General features: G+C 36.6%; 1 protein-coding gene across 2 annotated transcripts in view; it reads left to right on the top strand.

Moving 5' to 3' along the window:
* Positions 1-22372, top strand: part of kuz (zinc-dependent metalloprotease kuz) — a 265140-nt gene that overhangs the window by 28953 nt on the left and 213815 nt on the right. For both annotated transcript variants that reach the window (XM_090389623.1, XM_090389622.1), the window contains exons 2-3: positions 6822-6957; positions 17994-18115. In XM_090389623.1, the coding sequence (XP_090245749.1) occupies positions 6822-6957; positions 17994-18115 (258 nt within the window). The remainder of the gene's footprint in view (positions 1-6821; positions 6958-17993; positions 18116-22372) is intronic.

The raw sequence follows: 22372 nt of genomic DNA, 5'->3' as shown, positions 1-22372 counted from the left end.
CTCCTTTGTAACTTGGTTACAGATCAACTTATATCTATCATAGGCTTCTGTGTCACATGTTAATTTATATGTATCCCATGCATTTTTCTTCTCTGCCATATGTCTCATTAGTTCATCTGACATCCATTTTGGCCTGAACCTTGAACAATATTTCTTAGTTGGTATGTAAAGCCTAGTAGCTTCCAAGATAAGTTCTTTGAATGCTTCCCATTTTGAGTTTGCTGTTGGTAACATCATCAGTTGGTCCCACTGTATAGAATTTAAATACTGTCTCAGACCATCGTAGTCGCCTGTATGAAAATATCATATACTTGGATTTCAAGAAAGCTTTTGATACTGTTGCACATGGAAGACTACTGTACAAATTGGAGCAGTATGTCATTAAGGGCAAGTTGCTTTAATGTTCAATGATTGCGTGGGAGAAGACGAAATGTAATCAATTGACACTGCTCTTCTTGGACTAATCATATGAGTGGAGCCTCCAAAGGTTGGGCCCATTTTTTTTTCTTCTGTTTATCAGTGATTGATGAAGATAGATCAGGCTTAATATCTAAGTTTACAGATGATACAAGGTTAGCAGGTGGTTAATGACAGACTTCAGGGTGAACTACTGCAACAAAATCCAGGAAAATTGTCGATGGGCTAACAAATTGCATTTGAAGTTTAACATTAGCAAATGGAAGGTTCTGCCTGTGGGTAGCAGTAACACCAGGGCAACTGTGTTGTACTACACTCAGGTTAGTGGAGAATGAAAAATATCTTGGGGGTAATTGTGCATTTAGATCTGAAGTTTTTAGAGCTTTGCAGACAGGCTGCTAGAGCAGCTCGTGTTGGTCTTGTCAATGATACACAGGAACTTCCCTAGCAGGGAGGAGGAGGTTATTATCCCTTTGTATAAGGCAGTGGTCAGGTCATAACTTGAGTACTGCATACAGGTCTGGAGGGGCCCATTTTAGGAAGGATATAGAGCTGCTGGGACAAGTTCAGGGAAGGGCAACAAGATTGGTGAACGGCACAAAGGGGTGTTCTTACCAAGAAAGGCTTAAGGTCTGTAAAATGCAGCATCTGAGAACTAGGCACCTGTGAGGTGATGTAATTGAGGTGTATAAAGCTTTGAGTGGTTTAAGCAAGCTCAATGATGATGGGTTTCTCCTCTTCTTCAGATTATTGCACTTGAGGGATATAGTTCAAATTGAGGAAAGAGATAGTTACAGAATAGATGTGCAAAATTTTGCTTTTAGCTAGCAAGTGGTTGATTGCTGGTACAACATCCATCTGTCATTTTGAAATTTTATAGCTTAATTAAATTCAAGGAAGAACTAGACAAACTTTTGGAATGAGTGGATAGGTGAAATGAGAAGGTTTTTTTTTTTTTTTTTTTTGGCTGATGCAGTATAAGCTTGCTTTCTTGCATATATTCCCCTACTAATGCTAAACCATGAAATTGACTGGATATCCTTAGATATGTGAACTGTTTAAAATTTATTACATTGAATTTGTGTAACCAATTAAAATCCCTTGAACATTTGTAAACCTCATAAGAATGAAACAAGATTCGAAACCATTATTACTTTTGACCTCTTTTACCTAGTCAGAAACACATTCTGTCTCTCAGTATTTTACTTTATTTCAATTTTATCCCTCAATCTTCATCTGAAAAGGACTGAATGAACTCTCATGAATGTGTTTATCCAGAACTATGAGCATGTAGATAACTATGTTCAACTTTTAAGTTTTTGAAGAAAGATATGCTTACTCAGTTATTCCCTTAACCTTTTCAATTGCAAGGGTTGTGTCAAATGTGATTTTATCCCTCAATCTTCATCTGAAAAGGACTGAATGAACTCTCATGAATGTGTTTATCCAGAACTATGAGCATGTAGATAACTATGTTCAACTTTTAAGTTTTTGAAGAAAGATATGCTTACTCAGTTATTCCCTTAACCTTTTCAATTGCAAGGGTTGTGTCAAATGTGCGGGACTTCACTGCATTTCTCATATTGACGGAATGGTATGTCATGATACAATAAAAGTATTTAACAAAGCTGAATCACAGATTTAGAGGTGAAATGAAGGAAGTTCTTGCAACTTTGCAAAATTCTGCACGCACAGCGTTGAACTGTGTGTGCACATGCTGGGGTATAAGCAACACTTAACACAGATCTGGTTATCCATAAAGATTAACATAGGAATCAAATTTCTATGCATTTAAGACTTTCTCTACTGATCCACTTAAAGGTCAGGATTGATAACTTCAATCTGAGATGGATGATACCAAACTTACAGCATTATTTAACTGTGGCAATAGCGTTACACTTTATTTGAGGAGCACTACTATGGGTGTATACATAGTGAGACAACTACCATTGGTATCCTAATAAAAACTAGTTAACCCTCTCTCCCTCTTGCAGACAGCACAGCAGTGGGGGAAATGAAGAGTAGGAAACTATTCCAGCACCTATCTGGTAAAGTTGATGAGGAAAGCAGTTCCAACTCCTCTCAAGAGTAGATTAGGAAATACAGAGAAACAGTGAAAACAAAGTTATACATAAATGAGTAAGCATATCTTTCTTCAAAAACTTAAAAGTTGAACATAGTTATCTACATGCTCATAGTTCTGGATAAACACATTCATGAGAGTTAAAACATAAGAATCAAAAAGTAGCAAATGTTGTTTTAGCCATTAAAAAATTATGAAACTCAATTTTGTCACAGAACTGTGAATCGAAAATTTCCTTCCAGATTTGATGCAGCTCCTGGGCCAGTGGCATCTGAATGGGAAATTTTCGATTCACAGTTCTGTGACAAAATTGAGTTTCATAATTTTTTAATGGCTAAAACAGCATTTGCTACTTTTTGATTCTTATGTTTTAACGTCACATACTGTATAGCAGCTCTCATCAAAATCGTTAAAGACCAGTTGCTATATCATGAGAGGCCTTTAAGGCATGTTTCACAAATCATGGCAGTATTGACATTAAGTATTCTAATTTTAAATTCTATCTTTCCTTGATGTGCATGCAAAGTTTCCGATTCCTTAGTCTCATAGCTCTGGGGATATAGTGCTAATGCGCATACACACACATGCTCTTTTATTATTATAAGCCAGTTTTTTTTGTGGTGGGAGGAAATCTAGTAATCAGCCACCCATAGCTTTATAGTCTTGAAGATATGGCACAACTCTTGAGTGTGTGCACACACTACACAGAATGTTCAACTTAAAAAGGTATGCCATTTCTCTCTCTTGTTTTTGTGTCTAGGCTATTCGTTGTCTGCACCTTTTTTTTATATGGGCTGAAATTTTTGAATTTCATATTAATGAACTTAACATAGATCTAAGGTTGAAGTATAGATCGTTTAGATCTTTCAATTTCTAAATTTCAATTTTGCCTATTCAACTGCTTTTTCTTAATGGGGAAGTTGTTCCTTGTCTTCATTTAATCTATAAATATCATTGGTGTACATCCAAAACAAACATAAGCCAAATTTATTCTGAAAGAAAAACAAAACGACTGTATGTGATGTTTTGCATTTGTTGTACATTATGCTACAATTGTTATTGGTAATTTTCCCCTCCTTCAATTAAAATGGTTTACACTCTTTTTTAGGAGACACTAGTGATATTTTTACACAAAACAGTGGGTGAAGAACTGCTTTAATATCGAGAAAATATCATTTAGGAATTGTAAAATCTAAATAGTAATACTTAATCCAATTTTAACATTGAATTCAAAAAGTTCAGACAGAATACGACGAGAAAAAGGATCAAGGCAACAAATTACTTAAAATAAATGAGATAGACTCTGGTATCTTTTAATTGAAACACCAGGAGCTCACATCTGGTGAGTATGGGCTTGGCACACCGAGGATCCTCAGCTGGATATCATCATTCTTCTCTTTCTTGGTGATTTCCTTCTCTCTCTCTCTCTCTCTCTCTCTCTCTCTTTCTTTCTTTCACACACACAGGGTAACTCAGAAAATTTTTTGGCTGGTGCTGCATAAGCCTCAGGCTTCCTTGCACCATAGGGCTAATAATAATAATAATAATAAAAATATGGCAAGTATACATGCACGTTGTGGGTGACCGCACAGGTGTGAACCAACGTAAACAGGGGGTAGAGGTGTGGCGTCCACACCACATGGAGGAATGAAACCCTTCTGTGTTACCAGGCAATACTAGGTGGTAGATGACTTTCATCTACGGGTGAAATACCACCACTTTGCTTATTGGGGGCTTGAAGTGGTGGAACCCATGTTTAGTCTTCAGAGCTAAGTTCTGGTCAACCCTTCCCCGTCTCTTCCATTGTGCAGTATGACTGATGACTTTTTAGGTTATGGTGAGATCCAATCTTCCTTATATTTCAAGGGTACAGCTCTAAAACGGTACTCGCAGGCCGGCCACTAGTTAGTACACCAGACCGAACCTATTGGTAACTCTCTAGGAGGCTTCCGGATCAGCTAGAGTATAATATTGCTACCTCTACTTTGCCAGATAGTGACTGGTGGGAGTCCGAGATCGTGTCAATGAAATTATTCTTGTAGCAATGGAATCCTTTGTTCCACACCCCACTTTAAAATCTCCTCCTTTATCTAAACCTTTGTTTTCCAATAAATGTGCTAAGCCTGTTCAAGAGAAGAACGTTGCATATCGTAATTGGCTTGTTTACAAATTTTCAGTTTCTGCCTACACCAAAGCTCGCAACAATTGTAAAGCAGTTATTATTATTAATCAGTCCAAACTAGATTTTGAACAGGCTAAGAGTAGAAAACTTGCTTCTTGCCCTAATGCTAGCCGAGCATTCTGGTCTCTTGCTCAAAGCTATTGACTGCCAGTTTTGCCCATCTCTGTTCCCACCACTATCAAAACTAGTTGGTTCTGTTGTCACTTCAGCCAAGGATAAAGCTGATCTGCTAGCATCCCATTTTTTTTCCAACTCCTGTCTTAACGATCTTGGTAAAACACCTCCCACCAATACCAATACACCCCATTCAATGCCTCCTGTGGTCTTCCATCAAAAGGATGTCAGAAGGAATTTGACGAATCTTGATGCTAAGAAAGCTCCATGTTCCAATGGTATTTCTCCACTTGTTCTCAAAACCTGTGCTCCTGAACTTACTCCTATTCTTTGTTGCCTGTTTTCACTTTCTTATTCCAAAGGTGTTTTTCCTTCTGCTTGGAAATTTGCTCATATCCATTCAATTTCTAAAAAGGGTGAGAAATCCCTCCCATCCAATTTTTGTCCCATTGCAATTACTTTTAATATTTCTAAAGTAATGGAGAAATCAATTAACAGCCAACTCTTAGTCTACCTAGAAACCTTCCGTCTGATCAATGATCACCAGTATGGATTCCGTCAGTGTCGCTCCACTGGTGATATTCTGACTTATGTTACCCATTTATGGACAAATTCAATGGAAAAGTTCGGGAAACACAAGCAGTTACTCTTGATATCTCAAAGGCTTTCGATTGTGTTTGGTATAAAGGCCTCCTAAAGAAGCTTCCATCTTATGGTTTTCCAACTGTTATTTTGTAATTGGTTATCCAGTTTTCTCTCTAATCGCTCACTGAGGGTGATGGAAGATTGCTCTCTGTCTTCTAACTTTTCCAGTAATGCTTTTGTCCCTCAAGGTTCAGTTCTTTCCCCCACTCTTTTCCTCTTGTATATTAATGACCTTCTTCCATTGACTGGAAATCCTATCCATAGTTTTGCTGATGATAGCACATTGCATTCCACTTTCCATTTTGAGAAACCTTGTCCAGCTCAATCAGCTTCAACTTCTTGAATATCCGCTACCAATTCCTTAAATGCCGATCTCCGGGTAATTCTCCAGGGGGGGCAAAGGCAACTTAATTGATTCCAAGCCTTCTAAAACTCAGTCTTGTCTCATATATCTCGCAAAAAGGATTCTTCTGCTTATCTTTGGTGTCACTCCGATTTCTAGGCAAGTTGATATCTCTTTTGGGAATTATCCTGACTTCTAATCTGTCTTGGCACAAGCACATTACAAATATTGCTTCCTGTGTATCTAAAAAAGTGATTTTCTCTTTTGCTCTCACCGTTAGTTTTCTTCCAAACAGCTGCTCATTCTGTACAAATCGCAAATCCGACCTTCCATGGAACATTGTTCCCACAGCTGGGGCAGTGCCCCCAAAACCTCTCTCTCAGGCTTCTAGATTCCATTCAGAAGAGGGCAGTTAGGTTAATTAATGAGTCATCTCTAATAGAGCCTCTCCTCTCACTGTCTCATTGGTGTACTGTTTCTGCTGCATGCCTTTTCTACAGATACTTCCATGGGCACTGTTCTTCTGAATTGGCTTCTATAATTCCTGCTCTCTCTTTCAAAACAGTCCGAACATGTGCTGCCACCAGCCAACATCCATTTACTGTCCAACTTCAAACTCACAGAACCAACTTTTCATCTTTCTTGTTTATTCATTCAACTGCCGTTTTCTGGAACAACCTTCCTTCATACAGATTTCCTGAAAATTAGTCTACAGAAGTTCATGTCTAATGTCAACAAATATTTTCTTTCGTCTTCTCAACCTCAAACCCAAGCACTGTACTAAGTACTACAGGTTCTAATACCTCTCGTGTTTGGGGGTTTCATTAAAAAAAAATTATAATTGTTTAAACAATATACAATTTTTAAACAATATAATTGTTTAAAAATTTATTAATATCAAGTAACTTTTATAGTTTGTTATAGAAAATTTTCAGTTTTAGAGGTATGAACTTGATATTTCTAACTTAAATTCACTTATGTTCTGCTATTTAAAATTCATCCAAAATGTTTCTCTGTCTTTTTTCTCCCGTTCTTAGCACAAAGACTTAATGAATATATCCGCCATTTTGAAGGATTAACATATAACAATGAAGAAGTCCATGTTAATCACATGCGTGCCAAACGGTCTGTTTTGGATCCTTTTCTCCATATTAATTTTCATGCCCATGGAAGGTAAGAAATTTTTTTTATCTTCCATTTATAAAATACGGAATATTTGCATTAAAACATTTAAAATGCTGATATTATTGGTGTCATTTTATTTAAAATAAATATGTAGTTAGGTATTGATATTTGGAAATTTAGAAAGTATAAATAACACTGGTCAGCATCAATTTCCTCCTTGAAATAATTTCTACAGATTCTCATAGGAAATATGTTCAAAAACTCAGATATGTTCTCATCACCCTCAGTTTTCAAATGTCATAGGTTAATGACCAAAAACCAAGATCTGTTGTTGAAAGCTTCATTTAGACTACTTTCCTGAAAACTTGGGAGTGGTCTCCGATGAACATAATGAAAGGTTTTACCAAAATATTTCTCAAGTGGAAAAAAAAAGATACCAGGGAAAATGGAATCCAAATATGTTGGCAGAATACTGTTGGAATCTCATACAGGAGACACTAGTGGAGATGGGGAAACCCCCAAGTACCATCAGACAACTAACACACTTTAACACAGGAGACACCAATGAATGATTATAAAAGTTATAAAACAACAAAATACGTGTTTTGTTATCAGGTAAACATTTTTGTGAATAGAGTAATGTTAATAGATCGATTGTTCAATATTTAGTACTGTAAGTAACATTTTCTTAAAATATATGAAATCTTTTTTACTAGAAACTTTTTGACTTTAATCTCTTCTCCCTTAAAATTGGTGGGTGTTACAGCAATAGGGTTACTGTATTTAAATTCAGCAGCATCAAATCTACAAGAATCACCCTGAATTTTAACAGAGCAAAAAAAAAATTTTTTTTGCCAACCAGTGTAATTATACACTTTTTACACTTTCTTATTCCACTGGTGTTTTCCCCTTTGTTTGTCAATTTGCTCATACTGAGCCAGTTCCTAAAGAGCGTTACAAATCCCTCCCATCCAGTTATCATCTCATTGCACTTACTACAACTCATTCTAAAGTAATGGAGAAATCCTTTAATTGCCAACTCCTAAACTATCTAGAAACCTTCCGTCTGATCAGTGATTGCCAGTGTCGTTCCATCAGTGATATACTGGCTTATGTTACCAGCCTATATGCTTTTTTTCACTTTAAAAAGCTTTTGATTGTGTTTGGCATAAGTCTTCTAAATAAGCTTCCATCTTACGGTTTGCCAACTGTTTTTTGAAATTGGGTATTCAGTTTTCTCTCTGACCACTCACTCCAATTAATAGTTGACAGCTCTCTATCTTCTAATTCCCCAAGATTCAATTCTTTCTCCCACTCTTTTCCCCATGTATATTAATAACTTTCATCCATTGACCAGAAAACCTATCCATAGTTTTCTGATGACAGCACACTGTATTCCACCTTCCAGTTTGAGAAACCTTGCCCTGCACAACCGCTTCAACTTCTCAATTATCCACTATCAATTCTTTAAATGCTGATCTCTTGGTAATTCTCCAATGGGAAAAAAAATAACTTAGTTTTTTTTATGTAAACCCCAAACACGAGAGGTATTAGAACCTATAGTACTTAGTACTGTGCTTGGGTTGGAAGTTCAGAAGACGAGAGAAGATATCTGTTGACATTGGACTTGAACTTCTGTAGACTAAAATTTTCAGGAAATACATATGAAGGAAGGTTGTTCCAGAAAACAGCAGTTGAATGAATAAACGAGGAAGATGAAAAGTTGGTTCTGTGAGATGGATGTTGGCTGGTGGCTGCACGTGTTCAGACTGTTTAGAAAGAGAGAGAGCGGGAATTCTAGAAGCCAATTCAGGAAAACAGTGCCCATGGAAGTATCTGCAGAAGAGGCATGCAGCACGAACAGTACGGCTATGAGAGAGCGAGTGGAGAGACTCTGTTAGAGATGAATCATTAATTAACCTAACTGCCCTCTTCTGAATGGAATCAAGAAGCCTGAGAGAGGCTTTGGGGGCACCACTCCAGGCAGATTTGCGATTTATACAGAGTGAGCAGGTGTTTGGAAGAAAAGTAATGCTGAGAGCGAAAGAGAAAACCAAGTTTTTTAGATGCAGAGGAAGCAATATTTGTAATGTGCTTGTGCCAAGAGAGATTAGAAGTCAGGGTAATCCCCAAAAGAGATATCATTTTGCCTAGAAATCAGAGTGTCATCAAAAATAAGCATAGGAATAGAAGAACTCTTTTTGCGAGATATAAGACAAAACTGAGTTTTAGAAGGGTTGAAATCAACTAAATTGTCTTTGCACCACTGGAGAATTACCTGAAGATCGGCATTTAAGGAATTGGTAGCAGATTTTTGAGAAGTTGAAGCTGATTGAGCAGGGCAAGGTTTCTCAGAATGGAAAGTGGAATGCAATGTGCTATCATCAGCAAAACTATGGATAGGATTTCCAGTCAATGTAAGAAGGTCATTAATATACAAGAGGAAAAGAGTGGGGGGAAAGAACTGAACCTTGGGGGACACCGGCATTAGGGGAAAAGTTAGAAGACAGAGCCATCTACCATCACCCTCAGTGAGCGATCAGAGAGAAAACTGGATAACCAATTACAAAAAAACAGTTGGCAAACCATAAGATGGAAGCTTGTTTAGAAGACCTTTATGTCAACCACGATTGAAAGCCTTTGAGATGTCAAGAGCAACTACTTGTGTTTCACTGAACCTTTCCATTGAATTAGTCCATAAATGGGTAACATAAGCCAGAATATCACCAGTGGATCGACACTGGCGATCGTTGATCAGACGGAAGGTTTCTAGGTAGTTTAAGAGTTGGCAGTTAATTGATTTCTCCATTACTTTAGAAAGAGTAGAAGTAATTGCAATGGGACGATAATTGGATGGGAGGGATTTGTCACCCTTTTTAGGAACTGGCGGGATGTGAGCAAATTTCCAAGCAGAAAGAAACACACCTTTGGAATAAGAAAGTAAAAAAAGGCAGCAAAGAATATGAGTAAGTTCAGGAGCACAGGTTTTGAGAACAAGTGGAGAAATACCATTTTCCAAGCAGAAGGAAACACCTTTGGAATAAGAAAGTGAAAAAAGGCATCAAAGAATATGAGTAAGTTCAGGAGCACAGGTTTTGAGAACAAGTGGAGAAATACCATCGGGACCTGGAGCTTTCTTAGCATCAAGATTCGTCAAAATCTTTCTGACATCCTTTTGACGGAAGACCACAGGAGGCATTGAATGGAGCGCGTTGGGAATGGTGGGAGATATTTTACCAAGATCATTAATACATGAGTTGGAAGAAAAATGGGATGCTAGCAGGTCAGGTTTATCCTTGGCTGAAGTGACAACAGAACCATCTGGTTTGGACAGCAGTGGGAGCAGAGATGGGCAAAAGTTGTGGCCAATAGCTTTGGCAAGAGACCAGAATGCTCGGCTAGTATTAGGGCAAGAAACAAGTTTTCTACTCTTAGCCTGTTCAGACTCTAGTTTGGACTGATTAATAACTGTTTTACAATTTTTGCGAGCTTTGGTGTAGGCAGAAAATGAAATGGAAGAATTAGAAACAAGCGAATTTCGATATGCAACGTTCTTCTCTTGAACAGCCTTAGCACATTTATTGGAAAACCAAGGTTTAGATAAAGGACGAGATTTTAAAGTGAAGTATGAGATAAAGGATTCCATTCCTGCAAGAATAATTTCACTGACAAGATCTGAGCAAACGTTGACATCAGAAGTTTTGAAACAGTAATCCGACCAAGGAAAAGAAGAAAAGAAATCTCGCAGGTCATCCTATTTTGCATTCTCGTAATGCCAAACAACATGAGGTTGGGAATAGCCATGAGGTAAAGGCTCCATTGGAGAAGAGACAATCGCCAAGTTGTGATCTGAAGTGCCTAAAGGACCTCTCACTCCGACCAAGTACTTAGAAGGGCCGTTTGTGAGAAAAAGATCAAGCGTGTTGTGGCTGTATGGTTAGAATTGTCCAGTATTCTTGTAAGTAAATGAACAATCTGTGCAAGGTCATTAGTAATTGCAAAAACCTCAACATATCGACCAGCTGGGTTGGTGTGACTAGAAAACGGAAGCCAGCTGGAGTTGTGAACATTGAAATCACCAAGGAAAATTACCTCACTGTTAGGAAAGTTGGATTGGAGAAAGTCAAGTTGCAAAAAGAGGAAGTCAAAGAGCTCCAAGTGATTGGTGGAGTTGGGAGAACGGTAGAGACAACGGAAGAATTTGACACAATGAGGTAGAGAGATTTTAAGCCAGAGAAGATCAAAGAGAGGAGATTCCAAATTGCTAACTCTCTGACAGGGAATATCAGAACGGACATATACACAAGTACCACCTTTGAGGCGAAAGGAATCATACAGCGAATAATTTGGGCATCTGTTGTTGTTGTTTTTTGGTTTTTAGGAGCATTAGCAACTAAGGCCATGTTGCTCTGGGGATATGCGGTGGTCATTCCCTGACCTTTCCGCATCCTCCGCATTTGGTGGTCACGGGTTCGAACCCCGGTCTAATCAAGAAGCGTGTGCTACGCACTGCTAGTTGGACATCTGAGATGAGGAGTAGTTGAATCAACCTATAACTGAGATTCTGTCAGAAAACGTACATGGGGTTTGGAATAAGTTACCTCCATGGGTGGTAACTTATTGAAGCTGTCGGTTTATGGAAATTCAAAGGTTAGCTGGAATAGACAACTGTGTGAGGAGGGAGTCAAATAGAGTTTATTTTATTATTTATGTTATTTTTTATTTTTAATTAATTTATTTATTTATTTTTTGGCCAGTGTAGCAAATGCCTAGGGCATCCTTGTGTCATATGGCTAATACTAATATACTAACATCACACTTCAGCAGGCCTTTTTTGTAGAAGTGTACAGGTGCAGTCTGACATATTTATATATGTCCATATTTGCATCTGTGTGTTTCTCCTGGACCATAGCCACCCTTATATTTGTGTGTGTAATGATTTATAAATGGCATGGTGAAAGCACGTTCATTTCTTAGCCATGGAAAGATGCAAGAGTTTTGTAATGTGTGTATGATGGACATTGAATAACTTCCATGTGTTATAAGAAAAGCCCCATGCAACTGTCATATCTTAAGGCATGACATTTGAGTATTCAAGCCTTCCTTCAACAGTTGTGTGTGAGTTTTTTCAGTTTAACTTTTTTATTGTAGACTGTTCCACCAATATTAAGCAGAAAAGTTATAATTGGTATGGATATTAATGCTAATTCACCAACATAGGATAGTGATTATTTAGATTTGTGAGAACAATTGGCAGATGCCAGGACAGTTGGTGACATACTTGTCCACTTAGGAGAATCAAATATTGATATTACAGTACATAGTCAGTCTTTGATGGAAAAAAAAATAAAGAAGTGACGGGTGTTCAATAATTGATCAGCTAGCAATCATTGGTGTACAGTGCTTACTATACAAAATAAATTTTGGTAGAAATAAGGTTCAAATGGAAGATTGTTTGCACAGTGGACTGTGGAGGTTTGCTGAAATAATCAAAGGGAATTAACTAACAGAGGTGAATCAGCTTGGCAAGTGATAAGGCAAGAATAATTAAGGATATGTTGTAAATATAATAGAACAGTATTTTGGAGGACCCCAGCTGTGACAGAGGCAAGATGATAGGTCTGATGAGGAAGCCAGTGATTTGAGGTTTAGATAAGCTACATTAAGATGAGAATGTTAATTTAATTAACATATTCTCATCTCAGTGTAAAGAGAGAGGGGGAGTGAGAGTGAGCCTTGGCAAAAATTTGTAAAAGAAAATGGTACACAGGATCCATGAAGTTTGCCCTATAAAATGTTATTTTATAGGATTAAAGTAGGTAATGCAGTCAGTGATCAAATTAGATGGTGGGATGACCTGATTGACTGAAACAGTACAGAAACTACTGATCGTCTCATTTCTTAAAGGCTGGTAGAGTTTGGAAACAATTATACAAAAGGACAATAGAAAATATAAGGGAAAGACTGAGTATACCCATCTTACAATGGCAGAGTTGATAGATGCAGTAAGTTGCACTAAGAATGGTTAGAATAGTTGAAGTAATAAAGCAATTTATGAAGGATAATAAATCTCTTATTAGATTTGTTTAACATATGCAATAATTAATTAATTGTTAGACCAGAGAGAATTTTCTAGTGAATGGAAGGAAACTCATCAAAATACTCCTAAAAAAGTTGTAACAAGCCTGATTCTGGGCCTTATCAACCAAGTGAAGCTCGCTTTGTTGCCAATGTTAGGAAAGGTATTAGAATGACCTCTCAGAAAGAGAATAGAGGGACAAATTATAATTTAGCTTGGTTGAGTTCTAATAGGTAGTACAAGCTTTAAGAGGAGCATTTCAATAGAGAGTGTAGTGTTGCAGATGGTAAGATGTATATATGACATATGTCTTTGTGATCTTTATGGACTTCAGTTGAACTTTTCACAGGCTATGGTTGGAAAGCATCTTGAAAAGATTGTGAATGTTACCTGCCCAGATAATTTGTATAGCATTATGAGGAGCTACATCAGAGAGAGAGAGAGAGAGAGAGAGAGAGAGAGAGAGAGAGAGAGAGAGAGAGAGAGAGAGAGAGAGAGAGAGAGAGAGAGAGAGAGAGAGAGAGAGAGAGAGAGAGAGAGAGAGAGAGAGAGAGAGAGAGAGAGAGAGAGAGAGAGAGAGAGAGAGAGAAGTAATATTAATGACTAAATATGCTGAAATTAAGAAGAAAATTACTAGGGAAGCACCATAGAGTTCCATAATCGGACCCTTTGCATGGTCATACTTGATGAATGAAATGCTGCAGGAGAATTGCAAAGGAAGTAGCTCCATTACATATGCAGATGATTTGCTGATAGTGGTGTACAGCAACTCACAATTACAATTGGAGTAGAAAGGTATGGATACAATCGAAAGCTGGCCAGCTGTTCATAAGATGGAGATTCCCCATCAAAAGACCAAAATGGTGTTGAATGTACAGGTCAGCATTCCACTGTAGACCTTTTCCATGGTTCTTCTGGATGTGCCTCTGTTGCCAGATACCTGGAAGTTCAGGTTGACGAAAAGTTGACCTTTTTACCCCATTCATAGTTTTTGAGAGAGAGAGATAGTTAGTTTAGAGTTGCATACAAAGTTAAGAAGGATAATTCGAGTAAGTCCCTTGATATGCATTATAAATGTCTTTCTTATAGTGTTATTTGGATGTTGTGTTTGGGATTAAGAATACGGTGATCAGATGTCTTACATCTACACAGCACCCCCTCAAATGTTGTAATGTATCATTTCTGCCTAACTATGAGCCAATTGATTTGGAAGCTATGAGAAGACATTGGAATTTTCCACAATAAATAATGTACTGTAGGAAATTTACTCAAAGAGCATGTCTAGAAGTGAAAAAGGCATATAGTGGGGGACTTTAAAATTGAATCAAAGAGGTTTCAAAATGAAGCTGAAAGATTGTGGCAAGGCAGTTGGGACAGTTCCAGCATGATAGATGGTTATTTGTCTTTCTGCCTAAAATGATAATGATCTCAGTTTGAGAGGATGGTCAACACTGGTCATGTTTAGTACTATGATAGCCACTGGCCACAGATGAAATTGAGATTGAGTCAGTTAGGAGTTATTCAGGATGGAAGATGTGCATGTGGAAAATATGATCTTGAGCACATAACAAGGAATTGTCCTTCCTATGTTGAAATGCATGAATTTTATTTATAATAAAGTAGGTTTTGGTGTGGAGTTGCATAAGCTTATGGATCAGAAATTTAAGTATATGGCTTTCTCACAATTTGTAACTGCAGTAGAAGGAGATTGTAAATTGTGTCCTCGTATTCTTCACATGCACATCTTCTATGTTGCTATTGTCTGAGGTTTAGGCGGGAGGGTAAGTGATCTTAATAGTGCAAGATGTAATAGATAAAGGCATATATAAGCTGTTGCTCTTGTACTGCTTAGCTAAAATGAAGGTTACCCCCCCCCCATAAATAATTTAAGCTTAAGCCTTATTTAGAATTATGAAGCTTGTGGTCTGAATACAGTTTTGTTGCAACATGCTACCTAATGTTTAGACCAGGGATCCCCAAACTTTTAGAGAAGCGAGCCATATATGAATTTTTGGAATATTTGGCGGGCCGGTGAAAATTGTTAATTACTGAAAACTACATCCTCTGCATAACATCAAAGTTATGCAGAGAAACTAATTCTATACCTACCTGTATCTATAGATTCAAAAATAAATTGATGGATATGTAATATAAAATATATAAGTTTGTTTAAATCAAATTTTAATTATTACTTATTTATTGTACTAATCACAAAAATACAGTCAGTAATACAACAAAATTAATTTTTACTTATTTATTGTACTAATCACAAAAATACAGTTAGTAATACAACAAAATTTTAATTAATGCGATGAATGTGGTTGTAGAGTGCGACTAAGTTTCGTTATATCGGGTTTTAAAGTACTCATTTCAGTTCTTAAAAAGTCATGTAAATGCAGGTCAGTTAGACATGATCATATTTTTGATTTTACATATTTCATTTTTGAAAAGGTCTGTTCACATATATATGTACTTTCAAAAATTGTTCTAACAATTGTCTTCAGTGCATCATTATGTTGAAGATCTACCAACTCTAATTGTAAATTTACATCAACATCATTGGCTGGTATGTCAAACAGATTTTGAAAAGGTTCAAACACCTTTGAATTATTTTTAAAATCAGAAAATCTAGCTGCAAAATTTTCCTGCAACAAACCAATGTTTTGAACAAAATTTTCAATGGAAAAATTACAACTAGGCATACTTTTAGATAAATTATTGCAACATGAAAAATGTGAAAAATTATTCCGAAGTAGCTGACTTTTAAATAACTCCAGTTTTGTTTCAAATGCTTTGACATTATAATACAACTCATTGACAAGTTTGTCTCGTTCTTGTCATTTCATATTAAGAAAATTCATTTATTCACATATATCTGTTAAAAAGGCAAAGTTCCACAATCATTTGAGATCTGACAATTCCGGAACAGGTTTCAATTTTTCATTCATAAATAGATCTATTTCGATCCTAAGTTCAAAAAATCGCTTCAACACATTACTGTGACTCAACCATCATACTTCAGTGTGGTACATCTCACTGTATTCAGCCTCAATGGTTTCAAGAAAATTTTTGAATTGCCGATGATTCAGACCAGTCTTGCGAATAAAATTTACTGTTGATATTACAGTTGACATGACTGAATCTACGCCCAAAAAGTTTTCTCAAAATGACTGCTGGTGAATTATACAATGAAATTGCATTGGTTTTTTAATATTTTTACTCTCAAGATATTTATGAAGCTGACCCATGAACCCAATTTTGTACCGACCATATTTTTAGCACCATCCGTTGTAACCGCTGATAGCAAATCCCAATTCAATTTGAGGCCATCAATTGCTTCTAACACACTCAAAAATATATATCTTTGAAGTTTTTTAATGCAACTGGCTCTTCAGTTACTGCAAAATTTTGATTTACACCTCAGATATAAATTAGTAATTGAACTGTGAATGGCTTGTATCTTCACTCTTTATCAATTGTTATTGAAAAATGCGTGAATTCACAAACTTCTTCTACAACTTGATTTTGAACAGCTGCACCTAAATCTTCAATTCTTCTCATTACAGTTGATGAAGATAAACTTACAGATGCAAAATTCTTTACTTTCTCAGGACATGCTTCTCCTGCAATTTCCAAACAAATTTGTTTTACAAATTCTCCATCCATAAAGGCCCTTCCTTCTTCAGCAATGATTTGGGAGGCTCGAAAACTAGCTCTAACTGCAGATAAATTTTGATGAGTAAAAGTTCTAATCTTCTGTTGTTGACTTTGAGAAGTTTAGGTTAGTTCTTGGATTTTTTCTGCTGCAAAGCTCCTTGAAATTTATTGTAATTTGAGGCATGTTTTGTGGTGTAGTGACGTTTCACATTAAGTTCCTTGAATGCTGAAAAGGCTTTATTGCAAATAAGACATGTGCAAGTATCATTAAGCAGTGAAAAAAAAAAATAATAATTGGCCACCACTCATTAAAAACTTGACACTCAGCATCAACTTTTCTTTTTTTCAACATCAACTTTGGCATGATTTTTATGGGGTTACTGAAATAAAAAAAATGCTCGTGAATGTTGAAGTAAGCACTGACGTGTCTTAAAATTTTATGAAATATTTTAACATAAAGGTTATTATTATATTCATATCACTCTTATATCATGTGAAATTAATAATATAGTTTATTAGGCTGTTTGCTTAATAAACTACATTATTATAATATAAAACTTATAGTTTATATATTATAATATAAATCTATATTATTAATTATAATATAGTGTAATAAGGCGACGTTTCAGGTATCTTACTGATAACCATCATCAGACCATGCTGTGGGAAGAACAGAAAGGGCTACAAATTTGAATATTTTAGGATATTACAGTTACAATTGCAATTACCAATATTACAATTTGCCAATTACAATTCTAAAGTATTAAGTTTTCTAAAGTATTTGACAGGGTCAAGATTAACAGATTATTTTAACGATTTTTCAAAGAATAGCTTTGAGTGAAAATAATAGAATTAATATCTAACAAGACTAAGCTGACGACACAGAGGTGTCAACACTATTAATCAACCGAAGAATGTTGAAATAATCTGTAAAATGTGTTTTTCATAAATTTTATTGTGATCTATAAATATTAATTTTTACGATCTAATTGAAATATCTTCGGGCTGGATCCGACTCGCAGGCCGTAGTTTGGGGACCACTGGTTTAAACTGATCTTTGTTTTCATCTTTTGTAAGTGATTGTGTTTTGGCTTGGGGTTGATTGTACATCATCAAATCTTTTATTACAGCTTTCCATGTAAACCATGGAATTTTTTTGAGTGACAGTATAATTATTTTACGTGGGATATTTTCTGTGCTAAAGGTGATTTCTAATGTTAAGAGAGTTGAACTGATTTTCTTTCATATCAATAGAATATTTATGTGAATGAATTAAGCATTTAGATACTTAGTTAATATTCATGTTTCCCCATTTTTCCCTTTCCATTTTTGTTTTTTTATTTATCAGGCATTTTAGTTTGCGCCTCAAAAGAGATACATCAGCATTTTCCAAAAGACTGGTTATTGAAACTCCAAATGGAGAGCTAAAAGATTTTGATATGTCACATATATATGCAGGTGATCTCTGGGGTAAGCTGCAGCATTTTCTGTTTTCTAAAAGTGATTTGTAATGTTAACCTGGTTGATCTGAGTTTCTTTCATATAAATGCAAAATTTATGTGAAATATTCAGTTCTATAATCCCTTTATTAAATTATTGTATTATTAAATATAAGATTTAATTTACCTGTCAGAGGTAACACCCATTTAAATAAAACTGAATTGGTTTCTAGTAAGCAGTATGTGGATTATTTTCAGCTAGTTTAAAATTTGTGTAAGATTCTGATTACTTTTAACTGCCAGGCAGCTACATTACACACTGCAGGTTTACCATTCACTTCATTTCAGTAAAAAAAAAAAGCTAGGATTACTTCAAGATTAACAGACTCCTTTCATGAATCAAAAGTATTATGCAAGCGCATCATACACCATTTAAGTTCCCAACCAAAGGCTTCTAGATCGAGACAGTAAAATTAATTTAGACTTACTTTAGTTATGTGTTAGTGAACAACACTAACACATAACAGAGCAGTCTCAAAGCAGTTTTCTCCTCCAGAATTTATGCATTGATCCCAGTACATCCCACTGTTTGAAGAATCTCTGGAATTCCTATTTTATGATGTCATCCAACACTTTCTGCCGTTCAATTAGGATCTTTGCCCTTTTACTTTGAGGAACAGGAGGCAAGGTTGCGAGAATAGGGAGGGTGTGGAACTGTCACCATTTTGTTCTTGGTTAAAAACTGCAACTGACAAAGCCATGTCATGTGGATGGATGCATTAAAAATTTTCTACAACTCATGATGCAGAAGCCAATCCTCAGTGTGTCATTTGTCTGGGCATTTTCACCTGACATCTTCCCTTAAACACCTTAGGACCATGATGTAGAACTGGTGATTTACAGTTTGGTGTGACAGAAAGAATTTGTGATGATCAATTCCTTCATTGTTAAAGGAAACAATCAGCATGCTCTTGATATTTGACATCATATGACTTTTCCTCTAGGAATTGGATAAAGTCTGATACTCCATCTGTCTACCCCCAGCTGTATTCAGAACACAGTGCTGAATAGAACTGCTTAACACTGATTTCCTGCCAGTTTACACAACAGACAGCTCTGTCTGGATCTTGTGTAGGATATGCTTCTGTCTTTCCACTCTATTATTTGCTTATAATATCGAGGCAGTGATAGGTGGGTCAGGAAACTGCTACCTTGCGGGGGATATACAGACTAAAAGATTAACAGTAGCCGCAGGCAGAGGCGAAAGTTATTCTTGGACTGCTTCTATTGTAATGAGCAGCAGCCTAGAGAGCACATTGCTGGGGATTTCAAGAGCTGCTGGGAGTCATCATGGAACAAGTAAATACATGGGCTGTTTTAGGATAACTAAGAGTATGAAGAGATGCATGTATACTTGCATGTACACCAATGCTAGAAGTATAGTCAATAAATTTGAAGTGCTGATCAAGACATCAAAGGCAGATATTGTTGTGATATCAGAGACATGGATGGGGTCACACAGATATAAGCAGTGCAGAATTGGAATTTGGGGAGTACAATGTGTGCAGGAAGGATAGGAAGGGAGGAGGGGTTTTGCTATTAGTTAAAATACACATACAATCTAAGGAAGAACAGCCAGTTGACATGGGTAGACAGTGCAGTGTCAAGTCAGTTTGGTATGACATAAGCACTGGGAAAGCAAAATTGAGAGTATGAGTGTATTATAGAACTAATAACTCTCATGAGTATAATGAACAACTGTACAAAGAAATAGAAAGGGTAGAAAAAAAAATAGAATGTCTTGTAATAGGGGATTTTAACTTTCCAGATATTGAATGGAACTTGTGGGTTGGTCATTTGCATGCTAGCAAGGCTTTTGTGGATTTATTGGATGATTGTTTTTTACAGCAACATATTCGAGGGGCAACCAGACGGAGTAATATTGTTGATCTGATTATCCGCAGTGATTATTCATGCATTAAGAATTTTCACATAAAGGAACCACTAGGTGACAGTGATCACAATGTACTGATGTGGGATTTACTTAAAGATGTAACTACCTTCAAGGGTAAAGGGATGGGTTTTTGTTTTTGTAAAAGTGACTACAGTGGTCTCAGACAGTTTTTAAATTCTATACAATGGCATCAGCTGATAATGTTACCAACTGCAAATTCTAAATGGGAAGCGTAATCTTGGAAGCTACTAGGCTTTTTTGTCTAAACTAAGAAATACTGTTCAAGGTTTAGGCCTAAATGAATGGTAGATGAACTAATGAGACTTGTGGCAGAGAAGAAAAATGCATGGGATGCATCTAAATTATCAAGTAACACAGAAGCCTATGGCAGATATAAGCTGGTCTATAATCAAGTTACAAAGGAAGTTAAGCAAGCGAAAGCTGATTACGAGACATCCTTGGCAAAAGATGCAAAGAAAAACAACAAAGACTTCTTTACATATGTAAACGCTAAAAGAAAGGGGGATGGATCAGATTGGTCCACTTGATGTTTGGGGTTCTACTGTTGATCCTGCTCAGATAGCTGACAAACTGAATGAGTATTTTGCATCTACATTCACACGAGGAATTCTGTAAGGAAGGGGAGGACAGAAGTTTACTAAACTCTAACAGGGTGCTAAACAATTTTTTAATAATGTACAGTAAAGTGGAGGAAAAATTGTTGAAGTTAAACATAAAAAAAGGCACCTGGGGCAGATGGAATCTATCCAGTTATATTGAAGGAGGCAGTGAGGGAAGTAAGCAAACCCTTACTTAGACATAATTATGAAAGCATCCTTAGATTCAGAGGAGGACCCATGGACTGGAGATGTGCAAATCTATCCCCAATTCACAAAGGGGTTTCAAACGGTGACACAAATAATTATAGATCTGTTAGTTTAACTTCTCTTTCGGGAAAAATAATGGAGTTACTGTTTAAAGAAGTGATGCATGATCACCTAGACAAGACTGCAGTAATAGTGCAGACACAGCATGGGTTTGTTAAGGGGAAGTCTTGTCTGACCATTTGATTGGATACTATGATGTGGTGAGAAAGGAACTGGAAGGGAAAAAATAATTTTGATATCATATGCTTGGATTTCAAGTAAGTTTTTGATACTGTTGCAAATGGAATACTACTGTACAAATTGGAGCGGAGTGGCATTAAGGGCAAGTTGATGCATGGCCATGCCGAGCCATTTTAGTACCTGAGGCAAGAATGAAAAATTGTGCCTTCTCCTAAAATGTTTTTTTAAAAAAATATTAATTAAAAAAATATGATTTATTTAAAATACATTTTTTGTACACGTTTTAATAAAAAATTAAAATTGAGGTTATGAAAATGACATCCATGGTGGCACCCCAGATAGCGCTGTTGTGCAAAGCTCGGTATCTGTACAGTGGCGCGAGAAAGATTTTTGTCTTGCTTAAGCAAGATGATAAATAGTTTGGAATAATCGAAAATGCTGGCAATTATTTAATCTTTCTTTTGGCACCCCTTTCAGCTTTTAACCTGAGGCAAGAGCCTCGTTTGCCTCACCCTCCGGATGGCTTTGAGTTGATGCAGTGGATAAAGGAAATGTTCAGTGGGAGACGGCAGAGAGTGGTAATAAATGGACACTGTTCTACGTGGACTAATGTTATCAGTGGAGTCCCCCAGGGTTCAGTGCTGGGCCCATTGTCGTTTTGTGTATTTATCACTGATATCGATGAAGCTATATCAGGCTTAATGTCCAAGTTTGCAAATGATACAAAGGTTGGCAAGGTTGTTGATGACAATAAAGATAGTGTGCTACTGCAACAGGATCTAGAAAGTTATGCAGATGGGTTGAGAAGTGGCAACTGAAGTTTAACATTGACAAATACAAAGTACTGCATATGGGTAGCAGTAACCCAAGAGAAACGTACCAACTCTGTCGTACTAACTCAGGGAGGTGGAGAATAAAAAAGACCTGGCAGTTATTGTGCAGTCAGATATGAAGTTTTCTGACCAGTGCAAATGGGCTGCCAGAGCTGGTCATGGAATTTTTTAACAATATATAAGAATTTTGCCATCAGAGACATGATGATGATTATCTCTCTGTATAAGGAAATGGTCAAGCCTCACCTTGAGTACTGTACAGGTCGGGAGGCCTCATTTTAGGAAGGATGTAGAGTTATTACAATTAATGCAGAGAAGGACAGCTAGATTGGTGAGTGGAACAAAGGGGTGCTCTTACCAAGAGAGGCTTAAGTTCTGCAGATTGCAGCATCTGGAGACTAGGCACCTGCCAGGTGGTCTGAAGTGTGTAAGGC

The sequence above is a fragment of the Mastigoproctus giganteus genome, chromosome 2, assembly GCF_048544385.1.
Source record: "Mastigoproctus giganteus isolate SK-2022 chromosome 2, ASM4854438v1, whole genome shotgun sequence".
Classification (NCBI taxonomy): Eukaryota; Metazoa; Arthropoda; class Arachnida; order Uropygi; family Thelyphonidae; genus Mastigoproctus; species Mastigoproctus giganteus.
The sequence above is the reverse complement of the archived record's forward strand: the minus strand, read 5'-3'. Positions and strand labels throughout refer to the sequence as shown.